At 43.5% G+C, this 15,312-nt stretch overlaps 1 protein-coding gene across 13 annotated transcripts in view; it reads right to left on the bottom strand.

Moving 5' to 3' along the window:
- The window catches only part of NFIA (nuclear factor I A), a 244,592-nt gene that overhangs the window by 31,286 nt on the left and 197,994 nt on the right, over window positions 1–15,312 (bottom strand). For 8 of the 13 annotated variants that reach the window (XM_083157639.1, XM_083157638.1, XM_083157644.1 and 5 more), the window contains 3 exons: window positions 11,631–11,809; window positions 6,667–6,832; window positions 3,738–3,803 (listed from right to left, as the gene is read on the bottom strand). In XM_083157639.1, coding sequence (XP_083013765.1) covers window positions 3,738–3,803; window positions 6,667–6,832; window positions 11,631–11,809 — 411 coding nt within the window. The remainder of the gene's footprint in view (window positions 1–3,737; window positions 3,804–6,666; window positions 6,833–11,630; window positions 11,810–15,312) is intronic. The other 5 variants (XM_083157645.1, XM_083157643.1, XM_083157634.1 and 2 more) reach the window with 1 other exon arrangement.

Genomic DNA, 15,312 nt, shown 5'->3' with positions numbered 1-15,312 from the left:
AAAGGGTTGACACAAGCAAAAGGTTGAGACGAAAAAGGATGACACATGAAAAGGTCGACATTTCGTTTTTGGTGGCAATGTTTACACCTGAGCAAGTAGACCGCCAATTAGTGTACTGCTTCGCTTGCCCTGCTTCACTCTGGGGGCTTAGCTCAAACCATTTCGGGGTACACTTTACCGAGTCCACGTGGACGGTGAAAAAAAAAGAAAAAAAAAAAGGTGAAACACCCAGGTGAACGTTTCATTGTGTCAACATTTTGTGCGTGTTGACCACATTTGGTCTCTGCCGATCTTGTACACATCGATCATATGGTGTCTACTTCTTGGCTGTCAGAATGCCGACTTCTCCAGTGTACTTTGAGCTGTGACAGTTTTTACCTTCACTTTGAGACAACGGATTAATAAAAGGCGGTGTGGAAAGATTTGACCGTAACGAGCCGTGTGTCGTATTTATATCGGGGGAAACCAACTAAACCAAACATTGTTAACCAGAATACGATCCCATTCCACATCTCTGCCCCTGGTAGGAAACACTAATTGCTTCTCCGACAGTAAAGATCGGAGAGGTTCAAGGTGTCAATGCATTTACACACAACATGGAAGCCTCAGATATGACCACAGCTTCCTTCCAATCGGCGGCTGCTGGCAGGAGTCTGCCTTCGGTTCAGGAATAATTAAATGTGCGAGCAATGACGGCAAATTATTGCATCGTAGTCTGTTATTTAATTAAGAAACAGGACTAAAGTGAGCTCGTAAATATCATCAAATGAGCTGTCGGAAACCTTGTGTCGCTTATACTTGCCGTCGACAATATTTCGCCCTCAAGCAAAAAGCAACGAGTCTTAATAATTAGTACAGCGTTTCACCTAATTAGGCATCTAAGGGAGATGGAGACTTGTAAACTGGGGAGAAAATAATCATTTGTCAGAATGCAATGGCTCTTACTGTATATATGGAGTAATTGTATCAAGTCTTCTGAAGTGAGCAGAAGTTACAAATCCGCTTCTAAGAAGCATTAATCAAACTCATCCTGTGACATGGCAGCTAGAAGCTGATTGGCTGGTTTTTTATCACTCTCCGTTTTATTACTTTTGAAGCTTGATACATCTGGCCTACGGACACCAATGGAGTTATTTAAAATGCTATTGACATTTCCGCGTGGGCGCTACAGTTTTCTATTATCAGCCAGTTGCAAAAGAATTCTGAACGTGGCTTTCAATAGGAAGTCTGCTGTGTGTAGCTAAATATCTTCCCCCGCACGCTCCCAATCTTCATATCGATTATCTTCAGTTCCGAAACGAATACCGATACCTGAGAACGTTATCTGCAGTTTTCATTTGCAAAAGCAAATTCATATCTTAAGATTAATAATCATTTGAAGAAATATCAGACTGTCAGAGAAGACCATTGTCTCTGACTGAATTTACCTCAGTATAAATTGGACAATGGAGTATTGCCAGCTAACAATGCTTATCATCTGTAATCCCGTGTAATGCAAGGATCCATCTCCTTGGGGCTTATAGGACCATGACTCCGAATGTATGAGTGCCTAAGTACGCCTTTGCCCGAACACCGTGTGATATCACACTCGCAGTGCGCCGTAGTATCCCGCCGGGGAATAAAATCATAAAACTAATGTACGCGAGACCCAACTCTCTTATCCGCTGTTATTCCAGGGCTTCCTGTAATCAGACGATGGGCACTTAACTTTCATAACTATAACTAATTCATAACGAGGCAAACTTTTATTTTTCCATGGCGATAGATGTAGGACGCCTTCGTAGCGGCTCCATAACTGCTCGGCAGAATGTGGCAACTCAGCAACAAATTTATAAATGACACTCATGCAATTGCCTCTGTAGACTGATTTGCAGAGAGAGATTAGACAAATAGCAAGGTGCATAGTACAAGACTTCCGAACGGGAATGAGCTCTCTTACCGGATATTAACCCTTTGTAGTGGAGTCAAACAAAACAGGACAAGAATGCGTTTGGGTGCAAAATCACGACTGCGCTAAGTGACCAACTTGGACAATGGTAAAAAAAAATGTTTATTTAAACGGGGATCAGCGGCATAAATGATGATCAGGGTAAATGTGCAACGATCTAGCGTTTTTAGCGTGTCGCTCGCCCCAACCTGCCTGTTCTGCAAGTGGGTGCATCGGGCGAGACGGGAAAAGTTACAGTGAAAACAAGACGTTAAGACGGTCATTTGGCTTTTCAACTATTTTGTTTTTCCTTCTATATTTAATAGCAGTTGATACTTTTTAGTTATTCCTCTTTCAATCCAAAAGCAATAGAATGAACTCTTCTATGCGAGAGATTTGCTAAATATCTGCTAACAATGCCAGCGCCGCTCACATTTGTTATATAAATTCAAATAAAAAAATGTTATGGCATAAAAGATTCCTATATCAGGTAACATTACAGGTTATTACGATGAATACAAATGTTGGCTTGGCAATTTTCACACCTATTTTGACAAATTCACTTGGCACGCGCAAAGGGTTAAACCACCTTCTCCGAGGGGAATACATCTTTCCAAAGAAAAAAACGTTATATATTACATTTCTCTGCCGTATGAACGCTGATAATCGGCATCCAGCTTATGTGTTGTGCCCCCCCCCCCCCTGAATGGACGAACACACCCAGTAATGAATGATCCAATCAAAATCTCCCAGCACATAAGTGGACATGGTGGTGCACCGCAGATGTGGTCTCTCGGCCTGTGTATCCGGTGGTTTATAGATCTACAATGTCTGTATAGACAGTCAATATGTTGACACGGTGAAAAGGTCAACATGAGGTTTTGTTTTTAATCATTTTAAAAACTTTTTTTATACGTTAGCACCCACGCGGACCACAACTGGCTCCGATGCATGGTGAGCGAAGCTTCGCTGGCCATGCGAGGGTACGCACTACACTAATTGGGGGGGGTCCATGTCGACACTGAAGCAAAACAAATGTGAAAAACTCATGTCGACATTTTCAAGTGTCTACTTTTTTTTAAGTAAACCTTTTTGACCCTCTCAACCTTTTGACTGTCTATCTAATAATCCACACCTGTATCCGCCCACCTTATGTGTGTGGCCAAAGTAGACTCTAGAGGCCATATTTACTAAGATGGGAGTGCTATTACACATGGGGGGTGCTATGGGCAAACAATAAAAATCTACTTCTTATTTATTTAGCCACCTTTAAAAGACAATAGATCGGATTGGTTGCCCCCTAGCAAAGTCCCATCTTAAATAGAATTTCCATCTCAGTAAATGTCCCCCCTGATCCTGTGGCAACGCCCTCGTTTCGCTGTTATCACTAATGCATGTACCCGACTCTATTTGCTGTCCTCTCATCACAATGAGGCGCTGTATAAATGAACTATAATACAGAATTATTTCTATAGATGACAAAGCACAAAACTGAGGGAGTTATTCTAATATCTTCTAATATATAGGTGTCTCTGATCTGCCAGCGCTGGAGAAATCATTAGATGTGGCCAACCATCAAATAATTTCTCTGGCTGCAAATGGATTATGCAAATCATCAATTTCGGGGTGTGGTGGGGGGTGTCCGGCACTGCGGGCGGCGTTTAGTGCACATGCGATGCTGCGAATTTCGCAGTGTTGCGTGTGGACCCAAATAAGGCCCCGAGTGTGATATTCGGAATAACAGGTTAATACTACTCAAAGCTGAAATTTCAATTCCTAATGTCTTAAAACGTCACAGCGTATTACTTACTTGGGGTCCTGAGTTCCACCCATTCCGGTGATTCGGCCGCCAACATATTGCCTGTAAGAAAAAATCCTGCCTTGGCAGGAGTGGGGACAGCATCACCGGACTGCGGCAGACATGTGGGGACCTGCCGGATTGGGTGGAATGCCGGACCCCCGTAATATTTTCTGACAATGAACATATATCTTACAGATGTCACCAGGGTTCCTAGTGAACCAATAGGCTGCCCTCTCAGCCTACAAAATGGCTGCCTCCGCTGTGTATGCAGTAAGTACACCATTACACATAGGTGGCTGCTATTGCTAGGGGTGTAACTTTACAAAACGCATGAAAGCGGGGAAAGTTTATTGATAATACTGTGAGAATCATCATAGCTCAGATCCAGTGCAACCAAGTAATATAATGAAGGTGTTAACTCTTTCTATCTACCTATCCTAGTCCCAGGTTAATGAATAGGTAGGCAATGAGTGACTGGCGGCTGGTTGATTCATACACAGTGCCATATCTACTATGGGTGGAGGAGGTTCACACCACATTCAATACCTCAGAAGAGACCTCCAGGAAATTGGTGTTGGTGCCATTTTCTCAGAGATAGGCACATACACAATACAAAAATCACCGAGAAAATGGCGGCAATGCAGCACAGTCCCAGAGAAAATGGCTTTGGTGTCATTTTATCAGAGATATGCACATACACAATACAGAAATCACTGGGAATATGGTGGTAATGAAATATAGTCCCAGAGTCTGCTAAGTGCATGAGGAGAGAGGCACGGACACTGTCGGCTTTATGTGCTGTACCAGACATCACGACTGAGCAGACATTCGCATGTGCGCGCATAGACCAGTCAGTCACTGGTGGCCTCTGCAGCCAGACTGCCTATATATCGGCCGTTTAATTCAACAGCCGATACATCGCTGTAAATCCCAACTCCCTGTTTTGATTCTTGAAGGTGCTACATAAGGTCCTGGGCTGACAAGGGTTAAGAGCCCCCTTTTATATAATGGATACAGCTGTGAATACACACGCTACATGTATATATACACCTTACACACTACATCCTACCCCCTTTTTCTAGTGAGGATAAGGAGATTGACTTTTCTCATATCTCACAAAAAGAAAACTTTCTGCAACGCATCACGCCTGTGTTACTGATGCCTCCCGCCCAGGAATCTTCCCCGCAATCTAGCCTGAGGTATTTTTGATGATAAATTCAGGCCGTGGTACATGGATGTAGGGAACATGAAAGTGAAGGTTTTTTTTATTTTATTTTATTTTGGAAGCTTTTAAATAAATGATGTGAGCTAAGCCACAGGGCGTCAACCTGACGGGAGGAACTGCAGAGAACGCGCTCAGACAAAATTTCGGGAGTAATTCCCACCTGGCCCCTCTCATTCCACAGGTCATCTTGTTCGTACTGCATGCTATTAAGCAGACAATACAGATAAATGAACATTAAAGGGCCACTTAGCCTAGACTACAAGTGTGCGGCTGAACCGGAAACAGGCAGCGGTTCTGGCAAAATGGCCGCACGCTGCTGTGGCTGTAAATTAATTGCACACACGGCTGTATCATGGGCCTGATTCATAGTTGAGCGCTGATCAGCGAATTGGCAGATCGAGCGATTATGGTATGACTGTGCATGCAGTACGCATTGCACGTGCGTGAGCACGGATAGCGGCAGATCGTAAACGCAAAGCAGATGGACGTTGACTGACAGGAAGTCAGCGTTTATGGGTGTTCTGGGAGTGTAAGAAAAACTGCAGGCGTGCCCAGGCGTTTCAAGGGAGGGCGCGTGACGTCAGATGTGCAAGGGTCAGAGCTACTCGCATTTACAAATCATAGAATGGTTCATGAATTGCGTAACGATTTGATCATGTATTGCGATTAGCGATCCGTTCGCAATTCACTCGGAAATATACACAGGCGGGTTTTCTCTCTGTATGGGCGGCGGCTATCTACTCGCAGTCATAAAAGATAGGTCTGAATCAGGCTCAATACCGTTATCTGATTTCACCTGGTCAGAGGTTTGTAGTTGCCGTGTTGGGAACATACAGGAAGCCTAAACCCACAGAACTGATGTGAACAAGCCTGGCAGAATTATGACAAAGCAACCAATCAGCTTCTGTCATTTCAAATACTGTAGTAGATAAATGACAGTTGCAAACAAATTGGTGGATTGCCCAGATGATTGTGGAGCATGCGCAGCAATATATATATTACATGGGAAGGGCTCCTCCCCGAGGGTGGAGCTAAGATATTGTGTGACCAATACACTGAGATTTATCACAAGGGAAGGAACGGAAATATGACTCCGCCCCAGGGGAGGAGCGTATATCTTGTGACCACTGCATTGTGAGATATAGCACATGGAAAGGAACGGGAAATGACTCCGCCCCAGAGGCGTAGCGCAGATATAAGAAAGGACAGGTCACTGGCGATATCTTTGGATATATAAAGGGTTGCAGATACTAATATGGTTGGAACCTACAGGATCTGTTATATCCCTTATAATACTAACAGTATGGGATTTTTTTAAAGCACAACAAATTAGGGATGATGATTTAGGGTGTTTGGGAGAACAGTGTTATTTAAGAAATGTGACTGAGTACTAAGAGGAGGCAATGTGAGATGAAGTGGAAAGGATTTGGTTGTGTATTTAAGAAACCTGGTGCACAGCATCAAAAATATGTTGTAGCGTGAAGTAAACATTTAGATCAGGGGTGTTCAACATATGGTCCTCCAGCTGTGGAACTACAAATCCCTGCATGTCCTACCAAAATAGTACCAAAATTAGTACCAATACCAAAAACTGGGCATGCTGGTATGTGTAGTTCCACAACAGAGAAACACATGTTGAGTATAGACTATGCGATGATAATATTTAAACCCAGTAGTATGGTGTATTTATTCCCTGCCACGTGTGCTACTTACTCGGTGAAGTTGGAGAGGCGGCTCCTCCTTCTGAAGACGTAGTTGGAGGCTTGGTGTCTGGCACGGGCAGGGGCACAGGCCTTGCCATAGGTGGCGGAGGAGGCGGTGGCAACATCGGAGTCGGAAGGAATGGATTGTGCACCTTGCCTTGGCTGCTACCATTGGGCTATGAAACGGCAAGAAATAAGAACACGTTTAGTCAAACGTAACACAAGTCTGCCGACACAAACAAACTTTATTGCTAGATAAATATTGACAACAAACAATACAATGTATCAACAGTTTCTGCTCTGATCTGCCCAACATCCTCCCCCTCCAATCCTGAATCAACCAATCAGCTTTTAGCTACATTCTGATTGGTTGATATGGGCAACAACTCTAGCTGTCCTCTTAGAACCTAGAAGGTTTGATACAGCATCCCCACTAAAAAATGTATCAAAAACTTTATGGTGAAATATCCTCATTAACTTAAGACCAGTATATGAACGTCCCCAGGCCGTGTACACTACCCGGGATTGTGAAAATATAATTGCAGTTATCAAATAAATTAAATAGATCTTGTTTTCTGACTTCCAGACACAGCTTCCTCTTACACGAAGCGAGGGTAAATAAATCTACAAGTGTTCAAGTGTGGTTCCGTACTGACGTAGCGCCCGTCACAAGCAAAGTAGACTTTTTACTAGGCAATGTCAAGCGCAGGTGTATGATATAATGTTTTCTCGCTCGGATGATATATTCCAGCGCTGTTCCTTCTGTCAAGCCATAAATCGCATCATTTTGTTTAGAATCACTTAGCTTAGAACAAAAATGGAAAATAAAACGCCAGTTCTGCGCGCTGTCTTGCACAGCTCAGCTGTGTCCTGGAGTAACTGTATATTTAACATTTTATGAGACGAAGCAGTAAGTTTAATTTATGGAGCAATAGGATTTAGGAGGCTGTGCGCTACCAAGGCATGACAATATCAGTTCTGACAACAGTCAACAAATTGATCCGCTGAACAGTCATCTCATCCTACATGCGCTGCGCTCAGGGGAAACAGAGATGGGAACGGACGAGAGACGATAAAATGGGATCCTTTACTGAAGTCTTTATAACTTCCATAATTGTGCCTGTTATCTGTCTACATTGCTCAGTGCTTTGAAAATTAATCTTCTTTCATGTAACATAAACAAAGTACAATATCTTCGATACCAGTACACAGCTCTGACAGCTGAAACGGACGAAAATCTACACCGAATCCCCCAAATAAACAAATGTTAATAGTAAGTCCTAACTGTAATGTACACTTCTTAACTCACTAAACCATTCACCTCCGCTGCAAAAGAAATGGGCAGGGTGCGCGGCAGCGGCGTAACTATAGCACCGCAGCCCCCGCCACCGCGGCGGGGCGCTGTGCATGTGGGGGCGCCAGGTGCTGCGGTGCTATAGTTACACCCCCCCCCCCAATCCCCCGCAGACTTACCTATCTCGCTGGACCCGGCGACTCCGTTCTTCTGCTGAGGACCACCACAAAATGGCCGCCCCCATATAGCACACAGTTTTCTGAAACTGTCTGCTGTATGGGGGCGGCCATTTTGTGGTGGTCCTCAGCAGAAGAAGGGAGCCGCCGGGACCAGCACAATAGGTAAGGCTGTGGGGGATTGGGGGGGGGGTTTGCATGGGCGGCGGGGTGGGGGGTAGGGGTGCTTGGCAAGGCGCCCCCCCCCCCTAACGGAGGGGGCGTCCAAAACGTAGCTACGCCACTGGTGCGCGGGAAGAGGAGGTGAAGGGACAGGTAAGAATGGGAGATTGGGTAAAGTTACCACCAATCTACAGAACACATAAGTAGTGTCTACTAAATTCGCTCTCTGGGTCTTACACCCATGGTAGCCCCGTCTATCGCGTCAAGGAGGCTGCTAGACTTCTCGGGAGTCTGGGAAATCACCCCGCAAGAGTCGGCAAAGTCTGTTTGACACAAGGGGGTAGATTTTCTAAAGCTTCTAAAAATATAATGATGTGTGATGTTACCCATAGTAACTAATTAGATTCTATATTGCATCCTAGAAAATGACAGAATCTAATTGGTTGCTAAGGGCAACAGCACCTCTTTTCAGTTTGGGAAGCTTTTGTAGTTTTTCCATGTTTACCTGAACAATGCAAACTGGAAGTTATTCAATAAGCAACACGGATAGTGTAATGGTTAGCATTACTGCCTCACAGCGCTGAGGTCATGGGTTCTATCCCCACCATGTGTTATATATACGGGGCAGTACGGATGGTGTAATGGTTACATTACTGCCTCACAGCACTGAGGTCATGGGTTCTATCCCCACCATGTGTTATATATACGGGCAGTACGGACGGTGTAATGGTTAGCATTACTGCCTCACAGCGCTGAGGTCATGGGTTCTATTCCCACCATGTGTTATATATACGGGGCAGTACGGATGGTGTAATGGTTAGCATTACTGCCTCACAGCGCTGAGGTCATGGGTTCTATCCCCACCATGTGTTATATATACGGGGCAGTACGGATGGTGTAATGGTTAGCATTACTGCCTCACAGCACTGAGGTCATGGGTTCTATCCCCACCATGTGTTATATATACGGGGCAGTACGGATGGTGTAATGGTTACCATTACTGCCTCACAGCGCTGAGGTCATGGGTTCTATTCCCACCATGTGTTATATATACGGGGCAGTACAGATGGTGTAATGGTTAGCATTACTGCCTCACAGCACTGAGGTCATGGGTTCTATCCCCACCATGTGTTATATATACGGGGCAGTACGGATGGTGTAATGGTTAGCATTACTGCCTCACAGCACTGAGGTCATGGGTTCTATCCCCACCATGTGTTATATATACGGGGCAGTACGGATGGTGTAATGGTTACCATTACTGCCTCACAGCGCTGAGGTCATGGGTTCTATTCCCACCATGTGTTATATATACGGGGCAGTACAGATGGTGTAATGGTTAGCATTACTGCCTCACAGCACTGAGGTCATGGCTTAAATTCCCACCATGGCTGTAACTGTGCGGAGTTTGTATAGTCTCCCTGTGCCTGAGTGGGTTTCTGGGGACTCCGGTTTCTTCCCACAATCCAAAATTATACTGGTAGTCTAATTGGCTCCCAATAAAATTAACCCTAGAATGTCTGTGTGCGTGTACATGTGGTAGGGAATATAGATTGTAAGCTCCACTGGGGCAGGGACTGCTATGAGTGTTCAAATATTCTCTGTAAAGCGCTGCGGAATATGTGTGCGCTATAGAAGAAACTGGTAATAAATACAACCCTGTAACGTGCTGCGGAATATGTGTGCGCTATATAAGAAACTGGTAATAAATAACAATAAATACAAAATAAGCAAACTGTCCTTATTTAAAGTCTTGTTAGAAAATGCCATTGAGCATGAAAGGGGAATATGACATACAGGATACTCGGATAGCTGGTTTCTTGTGCCGCCTTATACAAAGTATTTTACAGCATGTACAGATTAGTAGACAGATAAATACAAAGCGTAAGAAATTGAACTTGTGGAATGCCGGGTTCAAGTACTGGTCAACTTGATATACACGTATAAATAACAGCACAGACTTGGAACATCTGTCTTTCGACAAGTTGTTAAATATCATTTAGCAACAGTCATTTAATTTTGTGGCCTCACTTCATAATATTCCTTGAAGGACGCTAATTTATATGTTCAGAAAATGTGTTTTTTTTCTTTCCCTGCACAGGCAATAATTTAATTTAGGACGGCTGTAAAACACGGTCTCGCTGTAAGATAAAAATGACTTTAAAAGGAAGGGTAATTAACATATCACTTCCTACTGCAAAACCCCCAAAACAAATACAACGTAAAAGCAAAATAAGACGGAAGAAACAAACAATACTTTGATAACACAAAATGATCAGCCAATCAACAATGAGGACTACAGGGATCGGATTATCGACATGATACATTTTAAGGGAGTTGGATACACACACAGAGAGGGCAGCAACTTTGAGGGGCGAATTAATATTCCTGAAAGAATATTAAATCACTATCATTAATGGTATCACTGAAATGCTCTAATGAATATATATTGAGATGGGTCAGTTGTGAACCAAAAAAGGGAAGAAATGTTGGGTTTTACTGCTGGGTCCAACACACTCACCCAGACTGCACTGGAACTGCCCCTATCGACTCAATTTTTTGGCATGACAAAACTGCAATGATGCCCCTTTCCGCATAATTTTTTAGGAATGGATTCGGACCCAAATTCCATTTATACTACATTCATGCACTTAACTGCAGAACTCACTCCAACATACTGCCATACCCAGGCTTCAAACCCATAACCTGTTGTATTCATTCAAACAACCTACTCACCGAGTTCACTGATCCTGCATAAAAAACTGAGATTCTAATTATATGAAATTGCTTGTAGTTTGTAAAAAATAATCTGCATTGTAAATGAGTAGATCTACGTTGTGTGCAGCCGTACATCCAATCCGGTGTATCCACATACTACATAGATTTGCTCAGCTGCAATGCTGAGCAAATCTATGTAGTAAGTAACTTCATATAGTGAGAAATCTCATCGTTTTTATGCAGGATCAAATACAGTAACTTAATGATTAGGGTGTCTGACTGGAATGCCACAGCTTATGGGTTTGATTCCTGGTAGTATATTGCAAAGTGTTATTTAATGGTGTGTATTGAAATGAAGATCCCTACCTACATTGTACCGTATGCCGCTGATCTTTGAATGCCCTGATTTCTTCATCGTCCTGGGCGCTGTGGTACACAGTAGCGCCCTCCACATCTACCCCAATTATTATGTCGGCAACAGCGGAACCCCCAGAGATTTCAGCACAACTTGTTAACATAACATAAAAATAGGGTGGAACATTAAATCGCATTTTTCCCCTTTTCAGGGCGCACATTTCCCGGACAGCGGGCAGACACTTCTGTAGTATAAAAAGCAGTCCTTACGTTTAGGAACCCCACCTGTCCCGCCTGCTGACCAGCTTCTGGGCAGACAAGTTGGACAAACTCTTTCAAAGTCTCCTGCGGGTGATAGCGGATTGCTGGGTGAGAGAAGTACGGCCCGGGCTGCTGTATGATGGGAGACGTCGGGAAATGTAAGGTTGATGGCGTTGAATGCGGACTCGCTGTGGGAGAGAAAACAAAAACGTGTCTGTTATCCGCGTTCGCTGTAACACATACACAGTTCACACAAAGGTCTGTAGCGTCTTCTGTAAACAAACGTCCATTCCAATCGCGCCCTGACAAAGGAGCCTTTTGATACAATGTATACTTTTGCCTGACTGATACACACTTCCCTGTCAGGGCAGTTCATCGCAAGGACGATTCACAGTTCCCTGTTCCTCAGTCGGATTTCCAAAAATATTGCTTTATGATTAAAGGCCGAGATAGGCCGTATAGAAAGCAGACAAACGTAACTGCAGGCGCCACGCGGTCAATGCAAAGGTGACGCTCACTAATGACGCTGTGTAGCAGGGGTATTCAAAACAGGGCCCACCCGCTGCTTTGGAAACCACAAGTCCCTGCATGCCCTGCCACAGTTTTACAATAAGGGCATGCTAAGCTTGTAGCAGGGCATGCTGGGATGTGTAGTTCCACAGCAGATGGAGGGCCTCAAGTTGACTAACCCAGGTGTATAGGGTTAATAATATGTCTCATTTCCTGAGAGCCTCATGCCTCAGAGGGGACCCTGCTTACCAGTGATTGACAGGTTGTATGTATAAATACCGGTCAGTAACCTATATAATGCTTAGAATATGAGGAGTGTGTTGATGCACGTAGCAGATGTCTAATTTGGAACTCTCCCACGCCTTGGATGAGAGATAAAGTGGAGAGAGATAAACCACCATTTATTGATTGGACATTTTTTTATTTCCATCCACTTTATTTTCCTACAGAGTTCCCTCCACTTTTTACTTACAAAATAATATTCCTCCAGTACATACTGCCCAGCAAAGGGCCGGCGGTTGCTAAAAAAAAAAGCCCAATCCGATGAAACTCCGCCGCTGATCAGTCCAAATCCCCTCCCCCTTTGTTCATCAGACCACACCCACAATCTAGGCCCACCCGCTTTCTGATCAGCTCTGACTCTTCTGGGAATCAACAAATAACGATCAATAAACAAAATAGGGGAGTGAAAGGAAAGTGGTTTAGAATGACAGAACTGCATGAAAGATGCTATTCATTATAAGCTGCTGGTTTCCCACCACAATGAGACAGACAGGAGGAAAACAGCCTACAGCGGGAAAACAATACAGGTACAGTACTTTTCCTACACTGGAAGCATTAGTGTTTAATGAAACACAATATCGTACAAACACAAGTGATACGACAATATCTCTTGTGATTTTCTTTGGCGGAAGCCAACGCGTTAGAAGTGCGAGTAATCTAATACGAGGGATCCTTGTTTAAAATGATTTCCTAGTCAGTGACCTCATCATTGGGTGTTGGTGTCTGGACCACACATCAATTAATCTTTGTTTTACTCTCTTCTGTCACTTGTTTGGCTTACAGACGTCTATTATTAGCTGTATTCTGTTAATTAACTATAAGGTGTTGTTGTTTAATTCCTTATAAAGTACCTGATCCGGGAGTAAAAGTAGCATTCAATCTAGAACCCTGCATTTTTCAACACCTGTGCAATTCCTGTTCCCTGCCTGGGTCCTAGCACACGTATAGTCGGCAAATGAATGCTGAAATACAGACCACATTGTGGTATAATCACCACAGCAGGCAGCGGACACCCCAGGCAGGGAACAGGAACTGCACGAGTTTTGAAAGTTGCAGGGGGCAAGAATGAACACTACAAAATGGGCCCTCACAAAGAAGTAGCACAATAGAGTCATGCAGAGCTTTTGCGGTGCCAATTCCTAGCAACACCCTAAACAAACGACACTTATGTACAGACCACTACTATGACACACCATGCAGCCACCGTGAATTATTGCCCCCCCAGGACCCTCATTGACAACCTAGAATTCCCGGTCTGTGACCACAAGACTCACAAGACGAGTCTTGCAACATGAGGTCACAATTCCTACCAAGCAACAGGACACAATTCCATTTTGGCCACACACATAGATGACTTAACATAATGAGATCCAGTTATTGGAAAGGGTTCCATGTGTTTACAATCCTTCCGGAATACGCATGGGCAAATGTTAGTACCGCCTTGTGACCATTTGACAGGAAACGTGGAAGAATAGTTGGTGGACATCTAATCGCACAAAATTGTGGTCAACTTCCAGCAAACATTGATCAAAATCCCAGTTAAGCCTTACTGTGTGGGCAGGTTGCTGTGTGGGCCGTTTAGGACGCGGTGAGACAAATATCGGAAGTCAACTAAGAATATTACTGCTGAAGTTGTTTTCATTGATGGCCAGATGCCAATCGTCTCCAGCTCTTTAAATAAAAGGCACTCCCGGTTTCTAAGGATAGAGGTTCCCTGAGTCGGTGAACAGTGCAAACATGCAGCAGAACACCAAATCCAAATTGATGACAAAACAGGAAATATAGTAACAATGAGTTTGTTTTATATCATAAGTATTATCTATCCGGAGTCCTTTATTAGGCAGTTAAAAGGCACCGCTATGGGGATCAAGTATAGTCCCTGCGACACAAACTTTTTAATGAAAGAGTTATTTGCAACCTTATAAAGATCATTTATTGACAACATTTCCAAAGACCTGACATTGGATGTCTAAATATTATCAATAATAATAATAATATTACAAAACCGGTTGATATAGCACTGTATGTTGGTCTGTTATATCCAATAACATTGGATTACATTACAGAAGGCTAATAACCAAGTTCCACCATATGGGCGAGGCCTCTTACCTAGAGGTGTAAGAACCTGCACCAGAAGTGTGATCCGGCACTCAAGCATGTGTCTCTTTGTAAATTGTATCCATTTGTACGCACGGGTGTTAAGTGAAGCTGTTCCTGTTGTGGTTGAATGTGCTGCACAAGAAGACAACCTAAAAAGGTCCTTCCTACAATATATAAATCTCTATGGGTCCTTCGATAGCCTCTAGAGGTGACCTCCCTTCCATCCCCACACTTGCCTACATTTGAAAAGTAGAATCAGGAAGATTACAGCACAATTCGCTGCCCCGTTGATGGGGGCGTGTCACACTCTGCTTATGGGGCGTGTCTAGCTCCACATATGGGCGTGTCTATGTTTAAATGACTGTTATTGTGAGATATTTCTACATAACATTAGTAACAATTCATTTTGGGAGGTTTTGCAATTGATACTAACATCGCTGCCTGCAATATGGAGTTTGCAACTATACATGTGCTGTTCACTCAGCACAGTAAACATGATTAATGGGATGCCTATGCAATATATTCCAAAAGCAATTTGACTATAAGTGAATTCATCCCTAAGCATATAAGCATGTTTCTTTCAGTGTGTTAATTGTTATTTTATTGTGAACACTGGACTGTATGCAAGTGGATGTGCTGTTTTCAATACCATTAACCATATCAGTATAGACAACAGATACTCCAATAAAACAAATGTGTGTCCCTAAAGAAAGATTACTAGCAAAAATGTGTACCCTAAGTCACTCACTAGCAGCAGCAGCAGCATGCTATGGGTGAGTAAACAGCAGCACAGATAAGA

This window comes from Crinia signifera, chromosome 8 (assembly GCF_055691185.1).
Source record: "Crinia signifera chromosome 8, ASM5569118v1, whole genome shotgun sequence".
Classification (NCBI taxonomy): domain Eukaryota; kingdom Metazoa; phylum Chordata; class Amphibia; order Anura; family Myobatrachidae; genus Crinia; species Crinia signifera.
This window is presented reverse-complemented; position numbering and strand designations above follow the sequence as displayed.